The 23,907-nt window shown below is 36.5% G+C and overlaps 1 protein-coding gene across 2 annotated transcripts in view; it reads right to left on the minus strand.

The window, feature by feature from the left end:
* The window catches only part of LOC127164329 (proton myo-inositol cotransporter), a 70,095-nt gene that overhangs the window by 40,884 nt on the left and 5,304 nt on the right, over positions 1 to 23,907 (minus strand). For both annotated transcript variants that reach the window (XM_051108197.1, XM_051108198.1), the window contains exons 2-3: positions 18,820 to 18,979; positions 16,711 to 16,919 (exon numbers count right to left, since the gene is read on the minus strand). In XM_051108197.1, the coding sequence (XP_050964154.1) occupies positions 16,711 to 16,919; positions 18,820 to 18,979 (369 nt within the window). The remainder of the gene's footprint in view (positions 1 to 16,710; positions 16,920 to 18,819; positions 18,980 to 23,907) is intronic.

The raw sequence follows: 23,907 nt of genomic DNA on the forward strand, positions 1-23,907 counted from the left end.
AAATAATTTAAATACTTGAACACTAAAAATATTACCTGCATGTCAAGGTGACCATTAACCGACATCAGAGAACTGTAAACATGTGGATGTGAAATATTAACTTTTTATTTTAAGGGATTCGGCTGACAAAAAAAAAAAAAAAAACTTTTTGGGAATCCCTGCATTATATAAACAAACATTAGTAAACATAAAAAAACAAGATTTTTTTCTCCCCAGACTTCCATACATAGTATTTCACAGCTATGCATCACCAGTGCTTAGTCTAATTGCTTGAGAGGTGCTTTTTCCCCCTCAAATGCAGAAGCATGGTCTTGCAAATTTTAAACTTTTGTGAATACAGCCAGTGCTAAATTGTATAACAGTAGGATTTTTAGAAAGGAAATTTAAAAGAGAAAAAAAAGAAGAATTAGGGAGAATCAATAAAGTATTGATTTATTGCCATTGTGCAAATAATATGTAATTATGTAAACCATAAAAAAGTATCTGTAATCTGATTATAAGCATTTGAAAACATAATATACTCTTATTACCAATACTTAATTTTTGGAATCTGATTACATAATCAAGATTAAATGTTACAACCCCGCACTGTTTATTATGTTAAGAAATTCAACATTTGTCATCAAGACATTCTATACTGTACTATTCAGTGTCAAGGTCCTTGCCACCAGAAAGACACCAGCTGACCAAGCGATCCATAAAGAAAGCCATAATCATTAGCGTTGCCTGAGAACACTGACCTTCATTGGCAACAAAAATCCCTGTCAGCGATATCTGGATCGATTCAAAGACGGCAGGCTGATCGATGTGTCATATACTTTGAAACCACAAAAAGGCAGTCAACTACATTCATCAATCCCTAATCAAGCATGTGCTCACACTAATTGCGCTACAAGTCGCTGTCAGCGCGACTGACCACTTGTGTGTCATTATAAGGGAGTTCAATGGAGGGTAGGCAAAGAACGAGCGTCGGCTCTTTTCTTTCATCAACACCATGGCAACAAAGAAACAATAAGATGAATGTGCTATTAGACAGTCTGATATCTCTTTTGACACGCTTTTGACCAAGCGTCATGTAGAGCGGCTGCCAGGCATTCCCATTTTCAGTCACCATGTCAGCCTCGCTATCCCTGGCCTTGGTTGAGTTCGAGCCGCCCTGCTACACAGATGCACCTTGGCAGCTGGATAGTTATCTGAGACTGCCCCGGGTGATTGGTTGCTAGGTTTCCAGACGTGCCCAGGAGATGGAAGAGAGGCTTTTGCTTTCTCACTCTTTTCTACCGTTTTCTCTCTCTAGTAGTGTCACCTAGTAGCTTTGTTCTTTTAGGTTCTGAAAAAATGCTAGAAAGAAAGCCTTGATTGGAACATACTGAAATGATATGCAGAAAAAGAACACAATGTAGTGCAGATAGTATGGAAGCTTGTTTCCATTAATGAATGAAAAAGAGAATTGTGACTTTTTGTCTCACAATTCTGACTTTTTTTTTCTTAATTTCGAGATATAAACTCAAAATTGTGAGATATAAACTTGACTTTTTTCAAGTCTACATCTTGCAATTCTGACTTTATAACTAGCAATTGTAAGTTCATAGCAGAACTGTGAGATATAAAGTTACAATGACCTTTTTACATTTTTTATTTAGTGGCGGAAACAGGATTCAATAAAATACAGATAAAACAGTATTAGTACATTTTACTTGTTTAAAGTGTTGCATAATGCTAACAGACTTAATTAAGGTTGTTAAGGTTGAACAATGAGATGCTGTAGATGAGGGGTTCTCAACTCTGGCCCTTGAGATCCACTTTCCTGCAGCGTTTAGCTCCAACCTTGATTAAACTCACCTGCCTCTAACTTTCTAGTAATCCTGAATACCATGATTAGCTTGTTCAATTGTGTTTGATTAGGGTTGAAGCTAAACTCTGCAAGAAAGTGGATCTCGAGGGCCAGAGACAGAGATAGGCAGCCCTTAAGGACTAATCTGATTTAAATCTGATTTGTCTCTTTTGACCAATATTTTCAAAAATGGAAGATGAGCTGAAAAAAATAAACAAAACATAAAAGCAATTCACTTTCTGACAGTATGTAAGAGTTGGTACTGGATACTTCTCCTGCTGTTCACTGTCGCTTAATATCTGCAAGCTAGTCTGTTTGTTAGTACCAACAAATCATAGTTTTATATAATCACAGAAGCTCTAGGTGTAAACCCCAGGTCCTACTCGCACCTGCTCCAAGCGGGTCTCAACTAGAAGGCTAAAGACTGCAGCCTCTAGTGTACCTCTTGAGATCAGGTGAGTGAGGTTTACTTGCACAGCACCTACTTCTTGCCTCCGTTACACTCACCCCCCTAAACCTCACTCCCATCCGGGTAACGGCACCAATGTAACTCGGATCTCAAGCCGAGCCTTGGGTTCAAACCCAAAAGAATACTAAACTTCTTAAGGAAGCAGCACTGGTCCAATAGTTCAGATGGGGGGTTATAATTTTAGACCCTAAAAAGGGTCTATAACCACCCCTGCTTAACCCCCATTCGCATTTCTATCATTTTTTGTAAGTGATTAATAAAAGTGACAAAAGTCCAAAACTGCAATGACAATAAAAAAGATAGTAGGTAATATGCAGTACTGTGCAGTATATACTAGAATCGCATTTCAAATACTGAATTGCATTACCTAAGCAGTATATTACATCAATATTGACTAAAAGTCAACATTTCCCACTATGCAGGCATAAATGGTCTGTATACTGACAGGTTCATCACAGGTTTTGTCACATATGGGTTCGCTTTTGTGGCCTTTTGAAAGGAGAGAACTATATGTCCCCAGATGGGAAGTGACATTTCACCGGCACAAAGCTCACAGGCATCAGTGATGCAATGAACAAAAGCATATTGTTAGGTGATGGCACCCTATGGCCAGTGGGGGAAAAAGCTTTAGAAAGTCACTGCAGACAAAGGAAGGGAAGAAAAAATGAGGACAGAAATAATAACTTACTGCAAGTGTCCAGTACTCTAACCATGCACAAAAATTGTGTGTTTTTATAAAACCAGTTGTCTGGTCTCAACTATAGGTTGACCATGATCTTAGACACACCCTGGCAAAGATTTCAATATTGCCTAAGATATTCAGGCTTTGTTTCCTGTTTTAATACTTGTTGAAGGTAATGATTGAAAAGTATCATGAGAGCTTTAGAGAGCAGATGGCTCCTTATGCTTTCGAATTGTTCTCATGGTACTTTGATGGCATAAAATGATCAGTCTGCGCAGTGCTGCTTCAAGCAGACACATCTAATATACATGCATATTTGCATTGTTTTGATTGTTTGATCGTTCTCTGTAGATCCCACCTTCTCACACGCCACTGTTGGTCGATTATGTACAATGCCTGCATGTTATTGGTCAAACTACTTTTCGATATTTACCTTTAGCAAGTATGAAAGCTTAACAGTATAAAACCTGGATATTTTAGGCAAAATAGAAATCCTGGCCAGGACGTGTCTGGGAAAGAGAGGACATATGGTCACCCTACTCGACTATAACTATAAATATATACTCATAGATGGATTTCAAATGCTACATTCATATGGTGCCTGCAAAACATTGGTACCAGACTGATTAGCCTCACGGCCAACCATGGTGTGAGTTTTTGTCTGGATTATTTGTTTGACTGACAAATGGCAGGCAGGAGGTGTTAAAAGTACAAGAGAACTTTGGCAGTAAATAGGTAAGTGGCATGTTGGGTGAAAAAAACTAAAGATTTTGTTGCCATGTGTCACGATCTCCAGCTGGAGTGCCGATAGAGCTCACGGAGACAGTTGTGGCCTAATGGTAAGAGAGCCGGACTTGTAACCCAAAGGTTGGGGGTTTCGAGTCTCAGGTCCGACAGCAATTGTAGGTGGGGGGAGTGAATTTACAGCACTCTTTCCACCCTCAAAACCTTGGGGGCACCGAACCCCCAACTGCTCCTTGGGCACTGCAGTATTAGCTGCCCACTGCTCCGGGTGTGTGTTCATGGTGTGTGTGTGTTTGTTCACTACTCCACAAATGCAGGGCACAAATTCCTAGTATGTGTCACCATACTTGGTCACATGCCCTTTCCTTTCCTTTCTTTTCCTTCCTCCATTGCATACCTTTGCCACTCACCCCAGACTCCATTTCCCCTAACCTTCTCCCTACGAGCTCGATATTGGACTCCAGCTGTTTCCAATCAGGAGGACTATAAGAGTTGCACACACAAACACATGTGACGCCCTGTCCCAAATGGCACCCTAAACCCTAGTGGTCTTCTGCTGAGTCCGCACTTTCATGACATAATGCCGCTTTGACTGTCGGGTAAAAGTCTGCTGCAGGGCTCGCACCAGTGCGGTATCAGCAGAAGTGCGTATCGAGGGCGCATAACGGCTGCAAAGAGGGCGCTCGCGAGCACCCTTCTGAAAGCGGGGACACCGGGGACAAAATGACAAATGGGACACCCTATGGTCTCGTGGACTTAACGGACACGCGCATGCGGTGGTACGACAGCAACGACAGCAAGTGCACATGAAGTGTTCCATTTGGGATAGGGCCATACTCTGCCGGTGATTGTTTAGCCCTTCTGTGTTTCCAAAATACCCAGTTTTCCTGTTTCCTTGCTTTCATGCTTTTGACCCTGGATTATTTTCTTGTTTTTGATTGTTTGCTGCCTGCCCTGACCTCTGCCAGTTTTGTGGATTACTCTTTGGCCTGTGCCTTGGATGTCACTGTTTTGCTTGTATTTTAACCCTGCCTGTTTGACTACACTCTGCAAGTGGATCGCCACTTTGTTGTCACACTTCCATCGTTACAGAAGGACAATGAGTAAATGAGAATATGCTAGTTTCACAAAAAACAAGTTTTGTTTACAGCAAAGGAAAACCAGTCTCATCTTGGCTTAAATTGAAACCTTGGACATTTTTCTTTATGAATATTCATTTAATACTTCTAATTCGTGACCGATGTTTTGTTTTACTTTCTCTTCTACGCTTCTGTGTTTGTCACTTCTCACCAGAGCATACACTATGCCTACTTCCTACGTCATCCACTGGAACGCCACTCTCTAGTAAACACAGTTAGCGGAACTAGAGATAACGGTTTGGAAAGTTTTAAATATGGATATTTTTCTTACACAAACGCATTGCTTTGCTTCAGAAGGCCTTTATTATACCCCTGGAGCTGTGTGGATACTTTTTATAATGGATGGACACACTTTTAAGGGCTTCAAAATTTCAACCCTCATTCTCGACCTGCTATTATAAAGCTTGGAAGAACCAGAACATTTTTTTAAATATAACTCTGATTATATTCGTCTAAAAGACGAAAGTCATATACATCTAGGATGGCTTGAAGGTAAGTAAATCATTGGGTAATTTTTATTTTTGGGTGAACTATCCCTTTAACAAGCTTTATAAATTTATCTATCATTCATGGTAGATGATTTACACATCAGTATATTTACGGTTAGGGTTTTGTATGTACAACCATTAGCAATAGTCTTTTTTGCAAGAGCAAACACTGCTTTTACTACAAAAATGAAATGCATTATTCTGTGTGGGGAAATGTTTGAGTGATGAATGAATAGAACCTTCTAGTGCTATTTAAATGAGCCTCCATATGTGCTCAGTCAAACAGCCTCAAAGTCAAACATTTATTATCTTCTATGGTACAGACTCTTCATATTTTCCATATTCTAACTAATTACAGCTGAGAATTACCTATTCATCTATATCTCCCCAAAAGCCTCAAGCGTTGGTAGAATCCATGCAAACCTGAGAATTTTTTTCTAATTATGTAGAAGCAAGGCTCTTTATTTGTAAAAGTCGGAAGAGGTTTGCTGACAACCGCAGCAGCCTAGAATATGATCAAGCTTCGGCTGTACTGCGACTTTCATTTAATATTAATAAGCTGAGAAAAGTCCTACAGGAGAATAGAGGTCTTTTCTCTCTCTTGTTCTTTTCCATCTCCTTTTTAATTACAGATACGCTGTGAAGTTTGAGACTAAATCAGCTAATAGTATAACATTTCATATTATGAGAGCACAACTGGCATAAGATATAATATCCACAACATATACATATTTAGGTGATTCATAAACATAAACACCTAAAGAAGGAAGATAAAGTCATAATAACAAGAGTAAAGACAAAGCACATAGTAAAGAAAAGAGATTTATTTCTAAAAAGGTTTAAAGGGCATTTCATCTCCTCAAAGTCAAACATTTAAGGACAAGTGAAGAACAAATGGCACCTTTTTGATTGGTTTGGTATTGAGTGTGAGGCAATAACAGGTCAACAGCACATTACAGCCTGATAATATCCCACAGTATGATGGAAAATGATGTTTTCACAGATGACAGGTGAACATAAGGGACAAATACACTTTACACAGCTGTCTGTCTGCTACTGGCTTAAACAATCTCCCATTTAATCGAGACAGATAACAGCCCCACTAAATATCACCTGAACTCAGTGCTGTTGTCATTGGAAACACAACTTAACACAAAAGCTGCTAGCTGCTTATTCAACAGAATATTTCACTGAGATCACCCAAAAAAATGACAGTAAATGATGGACAGGTAAAATAGACGGTTATTAAGCTGTCAAAACATATTGAATTTCAACAATTATAGCGTTTACGTGATTACTGTTCTACTAAAAACCTTACTTCATATTCACATTAAAGACCCCATCAAATTTTGGACTTTCAGTTAACGTCTAATTTTGAGGTGATCTGCCAGTATAAAATACATTTTTAAAAGATGTAAGCGACTATCCTGAGATGTGACTTGAATGGTAAAAACTCTTTTCAGAACTTTAAAATAATTCTATCAAAAGTTATAAAGTAAATAAGTACTAAAATCAAACATTACATATTTGTAATTTCATCAGAGTACATGGCTGGGTCATTCCATGTCAACTCCACCGAAGGTCCCCGGCTCAAATTTTTGATCTTGCTAATATTTATTCTGAAGAAAGATAGACATTTATTGTGATGGAAGCCAAAAAATTTAATGTCATGGATGAATATTTACAGAGTAATCCACTATTTTGTAGAGGAAGGTCAAATGGTAATTTTCACCTTAGATTCAGAGTCAAGTTACAGGGCTGTAAAAATGACTTCAGAAAGATGGCAGCATCATTATCATATTTTTGCACAGAGATTGGTAGTTCTAATAGTAAAATGTGACCCTGGACCACAAAACCAGTCATAAGTGTAAATTTTTCGAAATTGAGATTTTTGAGAATGAATAAGCTTTCCGTTGATGTATGGTTTGTTAGGAAACGACAATATCTGAGGGTGTCAAAAAATATAAATATTAAGAAAATCACCTTTAAACTTGTCCAAATGTTCATAGCAATGCATATTACTAATCAAAAATTATGTTTTGGTATATTTACGGTAAGAAATTTACAAATCTTCATGGAACATGATCTTTACTTAATATCCTAATGATTTTTGGCATAAAAAAAAAATTGATAGATTTGACCCATGCAATGTATTTTTGGCTATTGCTACAAATATACCCGTGCAACATAAGACTGGTTTGGTGTCCAGGGTCACAAATATGTTGACTTTAGCAATCTTTATTGCATTATGTGCCAGTGGTTACTATTCAAAAATGGGGAAACAGCACTTTAAGTTTTTCTCCAAAGTTTGCATACTTTTAACTCACAAAGTATTAAAGATATCTTAATGCCCTTTTAGATATTGGGTCTTAACAAACTATGACATTTCCCTTTGGCATATTTTTTAAATTCCCTATGAGATTCGGTTCCAGAGCTATTAAAATGTAAATGTGGCTCTAGGAATAAATCATTAAAATCAGCTGTACACAAAGTGACCAACATTTAGTTTTCGACCACTGATAATGGGTAATATTCAACAATCTGGACATGGAGCCTCATTGAGATCCCCATATCTCTGGGACTGAATGATGTAGGGCATTGAAAATTAAGATTCTAAAAAAAAGTTTATGAAGATCTAAAATCTAAAATCATATTGTGATTTCTTTCATACTTCTAGAATTATAGGCACACAAACTGTCACACATACTCAGACTGGTATGTTCAATGCAGTTGTTTTGTCAGAAAGAAACGCGATACATCTCTAGTTTTAACATTATTTGTTCTTCAGACATTTCTCTTTAAAAAAAAAATGAAGTATCATATTTTTGCAAACTGACTCACATTTGGTTTCTGAAAATGTGTACATTTTAACGATTTACTCCTGGAGCCATATTGAAATCCCAATATCTCAGAATCTCCGAACCGAATCTCCTAGGACGCTAAAAAATAAAGATGGCAAAAGGGAAAAATGTTAAGACCCAATACTAAAAGGGCATTAAAATATCTTTGATACTTCTTGAGTTACAAGCATGCAAACTTTGGAGAAAAACTTAAAAAGTGCTGTTTCCCCATTTTTGAATGGGCACCATTGGCACATAATGCAACAAGGATTGCTAACGTCAACATATACATTTACTATTAGAACTACCAATCTCTGTGTAAAAATAAGATGATGCTGGCATCTTTCTAAAGTCAATTTTACCCCCCTTGTATCTTGACTCTAAATCTAAGGTGAAAATTGCCACACTCTAAAAAGTTTTCACCAGTTTCAGCTTAAAATTTTAAGGCAGCTACTTAACGTTTTAAAGTTAAATTAACTTAAAAATACAAGTCATTTTAACTCACTTTATTGTAGTGAGTTGAAATGACTTGTAGTTTTAAGTTGATTTAACTTAAAAACTTAGTTAAGTAGCTGCCTTAAACTTTTAAGTTGAAACTGGTAAAACTTTTTACAGTGCACTTATTCATCCATGACATTTAATATTTTGGCTTTCATCACTATACATGTCTGTCTTTCCTCAGAAAAAAATATTAGCAAAATCAAACATTTGGTTGATTTGACACGGAATGGCCCAGCTACTTTGTATGGCCATCAAATAAAAATATATCAAGTCCGAAAAAAATGTACTTGCACAAATCATTTTAAATACAGTTTCTGGGGGAATATTTTCCTTATCTAAACAATATTTCCCATGTTCTCTCAAACTCTTATCAGCATGTATTCAGTAACATTTCACTTCCTAGAGCTCTTTTCAGACCAATAGTGCAAATCCACACAGCTTTCTAATAACATCATGAGCTATTATGTGTGAACTGCATGAAAATGCATGAAAAGCCTCTTCTCTATTGAACATGCTTGCAAAAGCTCAAATTATTCAGGATTTCTGGGACATTGTTCTAACCGACTGTTCTTTTCAGCTTTCCACAATCCTCATAAATGTCACCAAAATGGCAGAATATTCAATGAGAAGCTCATCTCGTATCGGAAGGCATAATCATTGTGACAGTATTTGCCTGCTAAAGGCGAGTACGTATGTGTGTGTGTCCATTTAGATGTGGCAGATAAGAGATTTCAGTACAATCTGTCATACCTGTAGCCCCTGTCCCTGCTCATTTAAGAAACATCTTCCAAAAGGTCGCACAACAAGCATACAAGAAGAAAACGGTTTGTAGCCAGAAGATTAGCTGTATATTTTAACTGTGTATTATATTAACAAGACATGGGAAACATCACTGAACTACTGGATGGATCATTATGCTCTAATGCTCTCTCGTCCTGTTAATATACAGCACTAAAAGCCTGAGATATAATCTTCTCACATTATGCTTTCATCAAAAGATAATATAGGTTATTTTCAATGTCTCGCTCTATGATACAATCACTGTAATTGTATCAGAACAAACACACATACAGTGCCCATAAACAAAATATAAAAGATAACAAATTTGTCCAGCATTTACAGAAAATATGTCTGGGAGGCTTTTCTCATACTTAAAAAAATGCTATTTTCGAGCACAGGTAAATGTAAACACAAACACATCTAGTTGCATAAGCTTAATAGAATTTGACATTGACAATGCAATGTCCTAAGGTGCTATAGTGAAATAATAAAAATGCGATTTCTACACAAAATGGTAAAACACTGAGAAGGGGGGTTGGGGAGACTGTGATGCATTTTTTTCTTCAACTCAACTAAAAGACAATGCCTTCAGCATTTTAATATTCAATTTGTCGTGTTATAAATAAGACTTGCAAATCTTGCCACTTAAGGGAATGAATTAATGAAGTCTGGAGATAAAAGCAGACACTTAGATGCAAGGTGTTAAAAAGGTGTGACACTGTCCAGAAAAGCACACAGTGCAAGGCTGCAGATGTAAAAATCAAGATAAAACACATAATGCACAAACACATAAATACACATTCTCATTTGATCCATTGATACAAATTTAATGTTCTGAACATGCAAATATACTTCCATATATTGTATTTAAAGAGATTTCCTTGAGGCATGAGTTCAAAAAGATGAAATCTTTAAATTATTCATTCAGAGAGTCATCAATGCTGTCTGTATTTCTTACTCATTAGGAAAACTAGCCTCTACCTGCAAAACTCCATAAATAAAGTGAATGAATAAATGTACATACAATTCACTGCTGTTTACATCTTAAATAAACACTAGTGGCAGTAAAAACATCAAAAATGTATTCCTTTTTAAACAAATTATGATTACAGAGGCATATTGGTGGTTCGGTGCCTTGCTTAAAGGCACATCAGTCGTGGGTATTGAGTGTGGAGGAGAGCACTGTACATTCACTCCCCCCACCTACAATTCCTTCTGGTACTGAGACTCGAACCTGGGACCTTCAGGTACAAACCTGACCCTCTAACCCAGGGGATCTCAACTCTGGCTCACAAGATCCATTTTCCTGCAGAGCTTAGCTGGAACCTTGATCAAATTCACCTGCTGGTAACTTTCTAGTGATCCTAAAGACCTTGATTAAAATTTTAAGGTGTGTTTGATTAGGGTTGGAGCTGAACTCTGCAAGAAAATCACGGGCCAGAGTTGAGAACCCCTACTCTAACCATTAGGCCATGACTGCATAGTAAACTTGTGATGCAGAGTGCCTTGCTAATGAAAATCGTGATAAAATAGTTAAAAGAATTGTCGAAGCAAGCCAAAATGGCATGGTTTCCAGCAAAACAGGCCCTTCTATGCTCCATCCTGCATTGCTAGGCCAAGCACTATCAGAAGCTCTTTGGGGACAAACGTAACAGCCTTAGAACACATTCCTCAGCAAGCCGTGAAGCTGGAACTGGTTGACCTACCAACAGTGGAAGAAGTCAAGGAAGCCATCACCAAACTCAAGTGTGGCAAAGCACTTGGCAACGATGGACCACCAGCTGAAGTTAAACAATTATCAACTCTGCCTGTACTCTGTTGGGAGAAGGGAGTCATTTGTGATGTAGGTCAGTGGGCCAACAACGTTTATGGAGGCCCCCCAACACTGCATGTTTTTCATGTTTCCTTAATCAAACACACCTGATTCAGATCATCAACTCAGTAGTAGAGACTCCAAGACCTGAAATGGGTGTGTCAGACAAAGGAGAAATGCAAAATCTGTAGTTTTGGGGGGCATCCTGGAATGTGGTTGGGAACCACTGATGTAGGTAGTTTACCTGCTCAAGAATTGAGAGGAGAAAGCTGACTGTTCCAAATACAGAGGCATCACCCTTCTCCCCATTGCAGGTAAGATCCTCGCAGGTAAGTCCTTCTAGACGGGTTTGTACCTTCCATTGCTAAAGAAGTTGTCCTGGAGAGCCAGTGTTGCTTCCATGACCTTTGTGCTATGCCAGCTGCAGGAGAAACGCTGAGAGCAGAACATGGACCTGTATGCAGCTTTCACTGACCTAATGAAAGCCTTTGATATGGTCAGCTGAATGCTGGAATGCCCACCGAAGTTTCTTACAATACTTTAGCACAGTGGTTCTCAACTCCAGTCCACGGGGCCCACTGGTCTGCACATTTTGTGTGTTTCTGAATCGGAGTTCAGTTCATGGATCTTTCTCATAACGAGCTGATGATCTGAATCAGGTGTGTTAAATGAGGGAAACATAAAAAATGTGCAGAGCAGTGGGTTTCGAGGGCTGGAGTTGAGAACCACTGCTTTAGCAGAGTCATGAAGGACAGCAAAGCCAGGTGAAACTCAGTGGTGACTTCTCAGATCCTTTCCCTATTGGAAACAACATCAAGCAAGGTTGTGTTCTAGCTCTTTGCCATCTGAGAGCAGTCAAGGTAGATCTGTTTGACAGCATCTACATCAGGTTCTTCAACCTTTCCCGCCTTGCACAATCCAAAATGACTGATGAGTTGATCATGAAACTACTGTTTGCAGATGATTCTGCACTCCTGGCGCAGCCTTCCAGTTACTCATTGACTGCTTTGTGACAACAGCCAGTGCATTCGGTCTGACCATTAGCCTGAAGAAAAGAGAAGTCATGCACCAGAACCCTCCAAGGAAGCCTCCACTGACCAAGGTCAACATCAGTAGCCATCCTCTGGGCACAGTGGACTAGTTCACCTACTTGGCCAGTATCTTTTTTAAACAGTGCAACAATAACCAAAAATGTGGTCCCCCGACTTGCCACAGCTTGTAGCTTTTTGGCCACCTCCAGAAATGTGTCTAGCAGAGCTGCTCACTTTCATTTTTGAACTGCTGAAATATGTACAACTAATGTAAACAATGAAACAATGCCAGACGCGCATTCGTCTGTCTTAGATTAAACTGAACACTGGGCACAGGTATGTTTTTCCAATAAGCCTGGGTTGGAACTTTAGCATGGTCATGCTAATATTCAGTACAACAACACTACATTTTAACCACTATTTCCTTACAGCTCAGTATTGTTTTATTAAAAAAGCTTTATTTTTCTCATTCCTCTTGCTGATTCACTTATATTGCCTTCTGTCTGTCTCTTTGTGAGATGTTTCAGTTTAGCTGTCTCTGTCGGTGTGATCACAGATGGAAGGTTTAACAGTGTCACCTCATTTTCACAGACGATTTCTCATTACATTTCCCTTGATCCTCTCCATATCCATCGTTTCCTTTTCTATTAGTGCCGAGGTGTTTCACATCAGGAACAATCAAAACAAACAAGATGACAAACGAAAACAGAACGCCATGCAGTCCGCACAGTAGGACAGTGTATCATGATTGCCACGCAAATATAATTATATTCTATTCAAAATCATTTTCACCATTCATACTATTTGGTGCATATGAACTTTTACCACTGTTACTGCTGTTTTTCTTTACAGGCACGGAGTGAATGAGGCTGGGCAGGTGTTTTTTTTTTTTCAATTTATTTTCTGTGGGAGCTGAGTGGCAGGATTGTGCAGAGGATCATTGGATTGACAGCGGAGCAGGGCAATTCAAAAGAAGGGAGAGTCATTTTGTTGAGATATGCTGAGTTTTGTTTTCTCTCTTATAAAGTGTCCTGTTAAAGTGTGAGAAAATGCAGCATGGCATGAATAAACTAGGGCTGGGTGATAAATCACTAACAATAATTATCGTGCAATATAAATTTCCTTGATAAACAATAACAAAAGTTTGATAAATGTTCGATATATTGTATATAAAGGTGTAACGAAAGAGCGCTAGTCATTTGAAGCGCACCACACGGATCGTTTATCCACTCGGCTCAAAATTCAAACGGTGGCGCAACGCGAGTTTACTAGAGCAAATGCGTTCACTTGCTGATGAGTTTCCATCACCGAACCACTAAACAGTGCTGTGAGATCAAGTGTGAAGCAGCGAAGGACACAAATAACTTGTTTTAAAGCCAGATGAAACATCACTGACAAACAGGAGAAACACTGTGCGCAACGAGACAGTCAGAAGGCTTTTTAATCTGCAAATCACCATAATTTACCATAGATTTACTGTAGTAGCACTAACTGCACCATGGTATTATGTCAGAAATGTAGGTATTTGTGTCAAATTTTATTATATTATTAATGTAGATGTGTATTAAATGTATTGAAGAAGTAATGGAATATATTTACAGTATTTTTGTGAGTAAGCTACAGCGTTTATGCATTTATACTAAATGTATTTAGACTACAGTTTTTTCTTATTACATTTTTACCATAGTTTTAAAGTGCTACATTTGAGATTTTAACTGATTATCATGATCTAAATGTATGCTACTATGGTTAATTTAAAAACTACACAAACAATTTTACCGATATTACTGATTTTGGTAATGAACATAAATCCACATCTGCATCCTAACTAAAGCTACTATCAAATGTGTATTTCTAAGAAACAAAAAAATGTTCAATATTATGAGGCAACACAAACTTGTTTCTTGATTTGAATCAATATTACTCATTAAAACATGTAGAACTAAGAAATTATTATTTTTTATTTATTTTGTTAAGGAAAGATGACTGGAAAAGTGTAAAGAATTCAAAATGTTTTTCATGTTCTGACCATAAAGAATAGTTTAAAACCACATTTAACTGTCTGGTGTTTACAACTTTTACATTGGAGCAAAAATCTGTCTTTAAACTTCAAAGAAATAAAAATTTGACATTTATCATGATGATTATCGATATTGACAGATATGAAAAAAAAAAATATTGTGAAAATTTTTTGGCCATATTGCCCAACCTGAACTGTCCAAATGAATTAAACTGAAACATAAACAGTTTCATGATTTTCTAAGAACAACTTTCATCGATCAGATCAATAGGGATTCATTCGTAAATCAGGCACTGACAGTTTTAAAAATCTGGTAAAAAGAGTGTGGTGACAACCTTGGCCACAATTCCAATGGATAGTTCTTACTCCATTTTGCATGTCAGAGTTGATTGCTGATTTGAAATATGTTACCTAAATATGCATTTGGCAAGCTGTTTTTTGAGACTTTTGTATTTCCCAATTCAAATAAAAAGGAGATGGTCTTGCATGTCCAAATTAGAATTGCAATACACTTAAAAATAAACGTTCTTTACTGGCATCAATGGTTCTGTGAAGAACTTTGAACATCATGGAACCATACAAATGCAGAAAAGGTTCTAGAGATTTCTAAAATGTTCTTCCAAATGGTTCTTTTAGGAACACTCCAAAAATGGTGATCTAAAAATAGTTCTTCTATGGCATCACAGCAAAAAAAAACCTTTGGTACCTTTATTCTTAAGAGTGTATATGTCCTTTCCTTGAAGGAGACTTTGGATGAACTCTGCTAAACGTCACCAATGGGCACTGTCTTTTATTTCACTTAAAATTGGCAATTCTCGTTGAAAATGAATGACTGTTGGTTGCTGCAAACTGCTGTCGGAACGCTCCTTAAGAACAATCACTGCAATCACTTCACTTCAACTCCTGCTACTACTGCCTGCTGTCTCAGTAATTAACATTTGCCAATTTGAAACCCATGAACACATTTGAGAGGTGAGAGCATGACATTGCCACTATCACAGCTGCAGGACCAGAAAATGTGCATGTTTTTGTCAAAGGTGCAATCACCATGATGCCTCTAGGGTCTTCGGCTTATGGCTTTGTTTGACAATGAGTTACTTTTGGCCAGAAATCATTAGTCTGGATGAAGGATCTCCTTTCTAATAAACATCTCATAGTAAAGTGACAATCATGTTCCAGGGGGGGCTAAAAGGTCTGAGAGATTATGACTGGCATATGATTGGTTAGTAAACGAGGTTGTATAAGGTCTGGTTAGGGGGTGGGTTACTTCCCATGGTTAATAATTGCCTCTACCTACGGCCGAATTAGATTTGCTTGGATGAAACATGCTGTTCAAGTACACATGCTATTTAGTAGTCGTTTCTGCCTGCTGTGCTGTTGAATCGCTGGTAATGTTGCACTTTAATATTATACGTTGACTCAAATGAGTTTCGGTTCATGAACACCTGTGGCCCCCTCAGGATTTTATTGCTGGTGTACCATGCATGTACCGTTTGACATTAAGAAAACATTTGTTGCCCTTTTTTCCATTAGGTTATCTCCTGGACTGTGACGGATAAAAATGTGCAACTTGGTATATTCGTATGTACCATAATAAGACTGTTGCTCTGGATAGAGCTTGAAAACTCTAAGGGGCTCCTTCACCTTCAGCTTTCCAGAGGCAAGTGGGATGTAAAGACCTCTTCAGTCTCTTTGTAGTTAAGAACATCTGAATCAGATGTAATTAAGGACAAAACCAATCCACTTTCCAAGTCCTCTTGCCCGTTGACTCTTGACATTGCATCTGCATTTCCCAAACTTTCTTTGATTCTTTGTGAGACCAGCCACATTTTCAATTACTTTGTTTTTACTTGGTTTTTCTTGTTACATTCATAAAGATTAAGGTGCACTGATATAGAGGTTGCCAAGTTGCTGTACTGTTGGTTCCTACGCAACAAGTTGTATCTACTTGTACTTGTCACACACATTCCATTCATAGTTGCTATAGTTAGAAACTAAGATTAATGGAACCAAATGACTGAACTGCTCTTAAACAATATTCTTTCATCAATGCAGATGAAGCTTTGTACCAAAATACTCTGTGCCAAAATTCCTTATTCCCATCCCTAATGGTCACCACAGCTTTGTCGCATTGGAAGCAGTTTCTGATACCAATTTTACCTTAACGCACCAATTCCCATTGAAAACGAATGACTTCTGGGTGCTTTAATGCTGCAAATGTGAACGCTTCTTAGGTTTGCCAATTTCCACATGGTTTTCTCTTGTGTACTTGAGTTTTCCATAGTTTAATGAAATCAGTGAACCATGACTGTAATTGTGTTTCTTTGAGTTATTTGCATGTGTGAGTGCATGCAAGACTATTTTCTCACCTCCTCCGCAGTCCTTTTCCTCCTCTTCAATGCTGCTTTTGATAGTATCATACTCCTCGTCAATGTTCTGGTTGCCACGGATTTGGCTGAGCACGCGCCGGGCCTTCTGGGTAAGACCTTTCTGGATGAGCCAGCGAGGACTCTCGGGTAGGAAGAGGAACCCTAGGAACTGCAGCAATGCAGGGACCACTGACAGACCAAGCATGTATCTGGACAGATGAAAAAGAAACAATATTGGAAGAGAAAACAAAGGGGGAAAAAATCATTGTTCTTAAATACATACTGTATATACATATTTACATATTTATGTATCCTCACTTGGTGAGAGAGTACATGGTCTCTATGCTTTGTTGCTAGTTTATTTTTGAGTCTACAACTGATTTAAACAAAACATTATGTTCATGGTATAATGGTGTAGACTGTAAAATTGTATGAATTAAATTAGGATTTTTATAATGATTTTTTCCCCCCGGAAATAAACAGAATTTGATTACGTTAAAGATAAAGGATCAGTATTCCTTTATTTCTTATTCAGCTGACAAGACTACAATGCAAATTTTCTATTTCCACTGGAAAATTTTATTTGCTTGTTTTCCAGACTCTCATCTTGTATAGATTTTAAGATGGGTTGCGTAAGTCACAAAATTTAGTAAGAAATTACAAGAAAAAAAAATCCAATGTGAATACACTTTATATTCACTACATTATTCACTACATTATTTAACAATCTCTACTTTGATTTTCAAGTAAAAGTTGTTTTAAGGAAGTTTATATATTTTACTTTTTGTGTGTGTAATTTGTGTCAGATCAAATTTACCAGAAGTAACTGCCAGTTAAGCTAACCAGTGTTGGGGAAAGTTACTTTTAAAAGTAATGCATTACAATATTGCGTTTCCTAAAAAAGTAACTAATTACGTTAGTTACTTTTTATAAAAAAGTAATGTATTTCCTTACTTTTGCATTACTTTTTAAATCTGGGCAGGGCTAGCTTTTTTGTTTTTATTATAAAAAGTTCTATTTTTGGCAAATGTAAAAGCCCTTTCACACCAGATGCCTCAGTCTGAAGGAAAAGTAAATTCACGTCTGTACAGTAGAACACAGAAGAAGAAAGTTACAAATGTTAGTAATTTTTGCTTATTATTTTGGTTGAATTTGATCATCAAAGGTCATCAACAAAGACACTGGTTAATAAAATGGGATTACATACATAAAGGATATTTTATTATTTAATATATTTCATTATTACAGGTTTGCATCGTATTCTTAGATGCATTTTACAGTTTCTATTCATTTTGAGGAATACTGAATCTGTTTTTTTTATTTGTGAATGAGATGAATTAATGCATGTTTACCTTTATTCTAGTACTAAAGTATGATTTCTCTCAACAACAGGACAGCTTTTAATCAATAAATGGGAAAAAAGTAACTTGGATGTTTTCTTGTAAATAAAAAAGTTATGTTACTTTACTAGTTACTTGAAAAAGTAATCTGATTACGTAACTCGCATTACTTGTAATGCGTTACCCCCAACACTGAAGCTAACCCAGCATAATGAAAAGTCGTAATAATTCGTACAAGATCAACCAAACCTTAAACCTAATGATTTAAGTAATTTTTTGCTATGAATTATTGAGTTGTGGTCATAACAAGGTGTTGGTTAAGCAGTATACCTTTCATTTACATAGAGCGATTTGTGGTTTTGGTGCTGGGGAAGATAAAAGTAAGTAAATGGCAACATTTCCATCAAGTAGATATTATCTTTATAACATTTTCGCTCCTAGAGCAACAGCTACACATAGTGAGGAGGGTATATATCTGGTTTATTGTTTATTTTGACAGGCTATAGAGATTGAGAATGATGCGATTTACAGAATCTGCCCTACAGGATGATTCTTTCCAGTAGGGCTGACGTTCACATCACACAGAGTAGACAGTTCTACACAATGAATACATTCTCTCATAACATTTAATTCAGACTGCAAGCTTGCATCTCATTTACTGCTTTTTCCACATTTGAAACCACAGCAAAAAAACATGAAAAATTCTAGATTCAGTGCAATCCTGCAACTGGACTACTCTTAAAAATAGTGCCAAAAATGATGGTCGTACCTCCAGCCTTCATGCTGCATGTAGCTGAAGGCCCCATCAATAACGCTGGCTGTGAATTGGCCCGCTGTGATGAACAAAGTATTGATGGTGACCAGGCGTCCTCTCAGGTGGGGTGGTGAGGTTTCAGCAATATACACAGGAACCGTCATGGACGCAATACCTGAATGGGTAGATATACAGCAGTCAAATAATAGCAATTTTCCATTTGGTTTAGCATCTTTCTTAAATGCTGCTCACATTCCACAAGTATTAAGCAAAAACATCAGAGTACAGTATTTAGTTCTATCTGACTTCTGGGATAAAGGTTTAGATAAGCAGCAGCAGCTTTGAAACATTATTTGGAACTACTGCCTGCATTAAGGCACACTACACAATTTTCAAATCATAACTTGAACATGAAGACACAGTAGATGAATCCGACCATACTGCGAGACAACACACTTGTTGATTGTAGGAACAATTTCACAGTGACACAAGAGCTTGCAAAGACTCACAAGATCAAACATGACTAGAGAAAAAAAAAAAAAAACACATGGAGGACAGTCGAGATTGTCAGCAGGCTCTCCTGGGGTGCGTTCTGTTGTACAGGGAAAAACAAAATAAATAAATTTAAAAAAAGAATACGGGTGATGTTTTTTCTCTCTACTTTTGTGACATGTTTTTGGCTGCCATGTTTCAGCTATAGAAGCACACAACATCCGGTAGGTCTCAATCGGGTGCAGTTAAATACTCGTAATTTCACCACACAATAGAGGATTTTTTGGACAAAAAATCGTTTGTGACAATTGTGAAAATTGGGTCACGCCCCCTGATCATTCGGGGGTGCAAATCAGGCTTAAAATCTGCTGTACAATCTTCAAGTGTGTGGCCAGAAACACAAGAAAAAGTTCTTATAAAGAAACAGTGAGTATACAATAAGCAATGGCTAAATGGTTAAGCGCAAAGCAATTACCTACAAACTTTCGTATTTTATTACAAAGAATTATTTATGAAAACTATACTGTAGTTAGAAAGTGTAATCCCTAAAGGCATACAAGTACCTTAAAGGAATAAATCACAGCAAAAAAAAATTTAATTCTATCCTTTACTCAGTCTTTTTTTTCCAGATCTGTATGATGTTCTTTCTTCAGTGGAACACAAAATGGTGAATGCATAAGAATGTACTATCTGCTCTTCTCCATAATGTAAATGAATGTGGGCTAGGACTCCAAAATGACACAAAAGCACCATAAACAGTTTATAAAAGAATCATGATGTACCCCACATGATTTTACACTATATTCTAAATCTTCCAGAGTTATTTTGGTATTTTCTGTGTGTGTGTGTGTTTTTTTTTTTTTTGAAGGTTGACAGTACAAGCTCTATTTACTTTCATCATATCCAGTATATTCTTAAACAATTCTTATTTTGTTTTCCACACAATACTTCTACTCCTATCATTAATAACAATACTTACTGTATCTAGAACAACATATACACTGCTGTTCAAAAGTTTGGGATCAGTAAAAATGTTTTTTAAAAAAGCTTCTTATGCTCATCAAGGCTGCGTCTTTGATCAAAAATGCTGAAAAAATGTAATATTTTGAAATATTATTAAAATATTTAAAAGTTTATATCTAAATTTATCAAAAGTTTTTTTTCTTTTTAAATATACATCAAAATATAACTTATTCCTGTGATACAAAGCTGAATTTTCATCAGCCATTACTCCAGTCTTAAATGTAACATGATCTTTCAGAAATCATTCTAATATACTGATTTATTATTTGAATTATCTAAGAGCTAACAAATGTGATACTTTTTTCAGGATTCTTTGATGATTAAAAAGTTAAAAAGAACAGCATTTATTCAAAATATAAATCTTTTCTAACAATGTAAGTTTTTGTTCTCACTTTTTTTTTAGCAATTTAACACATCCTTACTGAATAAAAGTAATAAAAAAAAGAAAGAATAATAATGTACTGACCCCAAACTTTTGAACGGTGTTGTATATTGTTGCAAAAGATTTCTATTTTAAATAAATGCTGTTATTTTTATTCATTAAAGATTCCTGAAAAAAAGTATCATATGTATTAATAAATAAAATAAGCAGCAACTGTTTCAAGCACTGATAATAAACCAGCATATCTGAATGATTTCTGAAGTAATGATGCTGAAAAATAGATTTGAATGTATATTATTATCATAATAATATGTCACAATATCATTTTTTTTTCTGTATTTTTGATCAAATAAACACAGCCTTGATGAATTTGAATAACAGTGAGTTTTATGTTTAATGTAATTATGTTTAATGGTTTTATTGCACATGTAACTAAGCATATATGCATGCTTAATTCTGAATCTAGTACTGTATTCATGCACCACATCATACATTTCCTGAACACTGAAAGCTTTATTACACTGACATTGTCTCTCAGTTCTACAAAAGACATCATCTTGTGGGTTTTGTCAGAGGGTTGCACACAAGAATATGTGACGTGCATAGTGAATATGCTTTGTGTGCCAGCGTTCCCTGACAATCACATGGCTCTCAAGAGAACTCTGATGATCCAGCCAGGCCACATCCTTCTCATTCCAACCAATTACATCACAGACATGTCACATTATGCAAATTTCCAACAAGCAAGTGATTTCTGAAATCACAACGACATCATAAAATGTAAATTTGCTTCCAGCATATTGGGATGGGGAGGAAATTGTAGTATGGTTTGACGGGACCAAGGTTGTATGATATTTACACAGGAGAACAAACAAAAAGTCCATGCCCACATTTATCTGACAAGGTCTACGACATAACCGCTCGCTATAAAGTCTATTAATAGCCCTGGTTCACTGTCGCTCTCGTTGCCCGGCAGACAACGTACCTGTTGCCATGGGAACGCCTCACTGCTTGCCTCACAAGGAGGTTAATCAATACTGTGAGACGACAGCTGTTATTGGCATTTCATTTACGTTTTGAAAGACACTGACTTTAAATGAGCGAAGGATGTATTCTCCTCTCACGTAGAAGTGATGCAGGTTATCCAACAGACACTCCTTATTTATACAAGTAGGAAGACCAATGTTATGTCACATGGAAGGATCATTCAAAATGACAAAGATGTCTGTGTAGAGCGAGATATCTGTCTGTACGTGTTGAAAACATGCCACCTTGTTTTTCATATGTGCTACTGAGGGACAAAACATCAAAACATTTACCTAGCCAATGAAACCATGACTCACCCAGTTGAGCTGTTTTGCTTTCTACTGTCTGAATACTTTCTATGGAAGCATCCTAACCAACCTAGATTTATTGGGAAAATGTGCCTCTACCTATGCAAACATTTCACAGTTTTTAACTGAAATGAATACTAGTGGCAATAAAACACCAACAACTTCTATTTACACAGATTATGATTACAGGGTGATATTATCAGTTTTTGCAACATAAAATGAGTAGGGCTAGGTTTTGACACAAGTTTATAATTCAAATTTTGATTCACAAGCTTGTTATTCAATTCTACTTCTCATTTGATTCAATATCAGTTATTTGGATATATATCAGGTACAGTATGTCAAATTTCCTCAAGGAAAAAAAAATATCTCTCAACTAATGGTGTAAAATATACGTGAGAGTCAGTTGGTACTACATTACTCTAATATTGAAGATTAAAATTAACCGGTTTGTAGTTATACAAATGCTTAAATTACATTCAATGAAGTTTTTATAATAATAAAGTTGCAATTACATAATTATGTTTATATTCCAGTTCATTTTTTTAAAACAAACATTTCAATGGTCGCTATTTATTTAAACATACATTAACGGAGTGTCTATTTCAGCAAATTTTATTTAGTCTTAGTCATAGTCTCTTGACTAAAATGCCATTTAGTTTTAGTCATATTTTAGTCTGAATCGTTTTAGTTTTAGTTGACTAAATATCATAAGATTTTAGTCGACTAAATCTACAGTGCTTCGGTGTGTGTGCTCAAAAAACCAGACCAAATTAAATTCTGTTTTGTGTCTTCAAATCTATCCATATGTCTGCTCTTCTTTCACTCACAGATATCGACATTTTTGAATGTTTTATGAGACGTGTAGGAAATGTATGCTTATGTCCTTACATTTTCGTCTCGTTTTTATTTGTTGATGAAAATGTCATTAGATTTTCGTCATTCATTCAAAACGTGTTTTTGTTTTGTTATCGTCTCGTTTTCGTCAGTGAAAAAATGTTGGCGTAAATTGCAACGAAAATGATTTGCCATTGAAATTAACACTGGTCTTTTAACATTAAGTGCAAATAGCCTGTCTCGTTGGCAGAGGCTATTTACACTAACTCCGCCCACAAATGTGTGATCGGAGTAGTCAATACTACAAAAGACGACTTTTGAACATCAGCTCCAGTGGCATTGATGGTAAAAAAGTGCATGCCATATCCTTTTTGACACGATTGACCCGAGTTCAAATCCGCCTTTTGCCAAACTTTTTTTTTTTTCTCCCTTTTCAAATCTCATATCACATCGGAAAGGCATTTATTTTCATTACAAATTAAGGGAATAATTAACAAGTTGAAAACAAAGTATCGGGTAGAGTTAGGGTAGGTGTAGGCAGGGCTTTATTGTCCCAATAAGGTGTCATCCATTTAATAATTTGAATTAAAATCATAATTTACACTCAATACATTATTATTGCATACTGTTTTACAATATGCTACAATACTGAGGTGCAGATAATTTGCAATAAGTTTATTACAAATAGCAGAAAATCCTGCTATTTTAACATAGTGTAAATAGAATCTGGAGCTATTTGCACGTAGTATAAATAGCATATGGCTAAAGAGTACAGCTATTTTCACTGAGTGTAAATAAAATTCATTACTAATTGCAATTTTGGTCACCAAATATGTTTTTTTTTCGGAGGTAAATGTGACGTTACATGACATTATTTACAGCCTGTTATATTGACGTCGTTTGAAACACTGATTGAGCGATTACTTGAGACAAGATACAGATTTCAGTAAGTTGTACTCTTTCTTTTAACATACATATGGGTGTTTATTTATATTTATTTTATGCTGAAACTAGTATTAAAAAGGGAGGAGGTGA

The sequence above is a fragment of the Labeo rohita genome, chromosome 4 (assembly GCF_022985175.1).
Source record: "Labeo rohita strain BAU-BD-2019 chromosome 4, IGBB_LRoh.1.0, whole genome shotgun sequence".
NCBI classification, from domain to species: domain Eukaryota; kingdom Metazoa; phylum Chordata; class Actinopteri; order Cypriniformes; family Cyprinidae; genus Labeo; species Labeo rohita.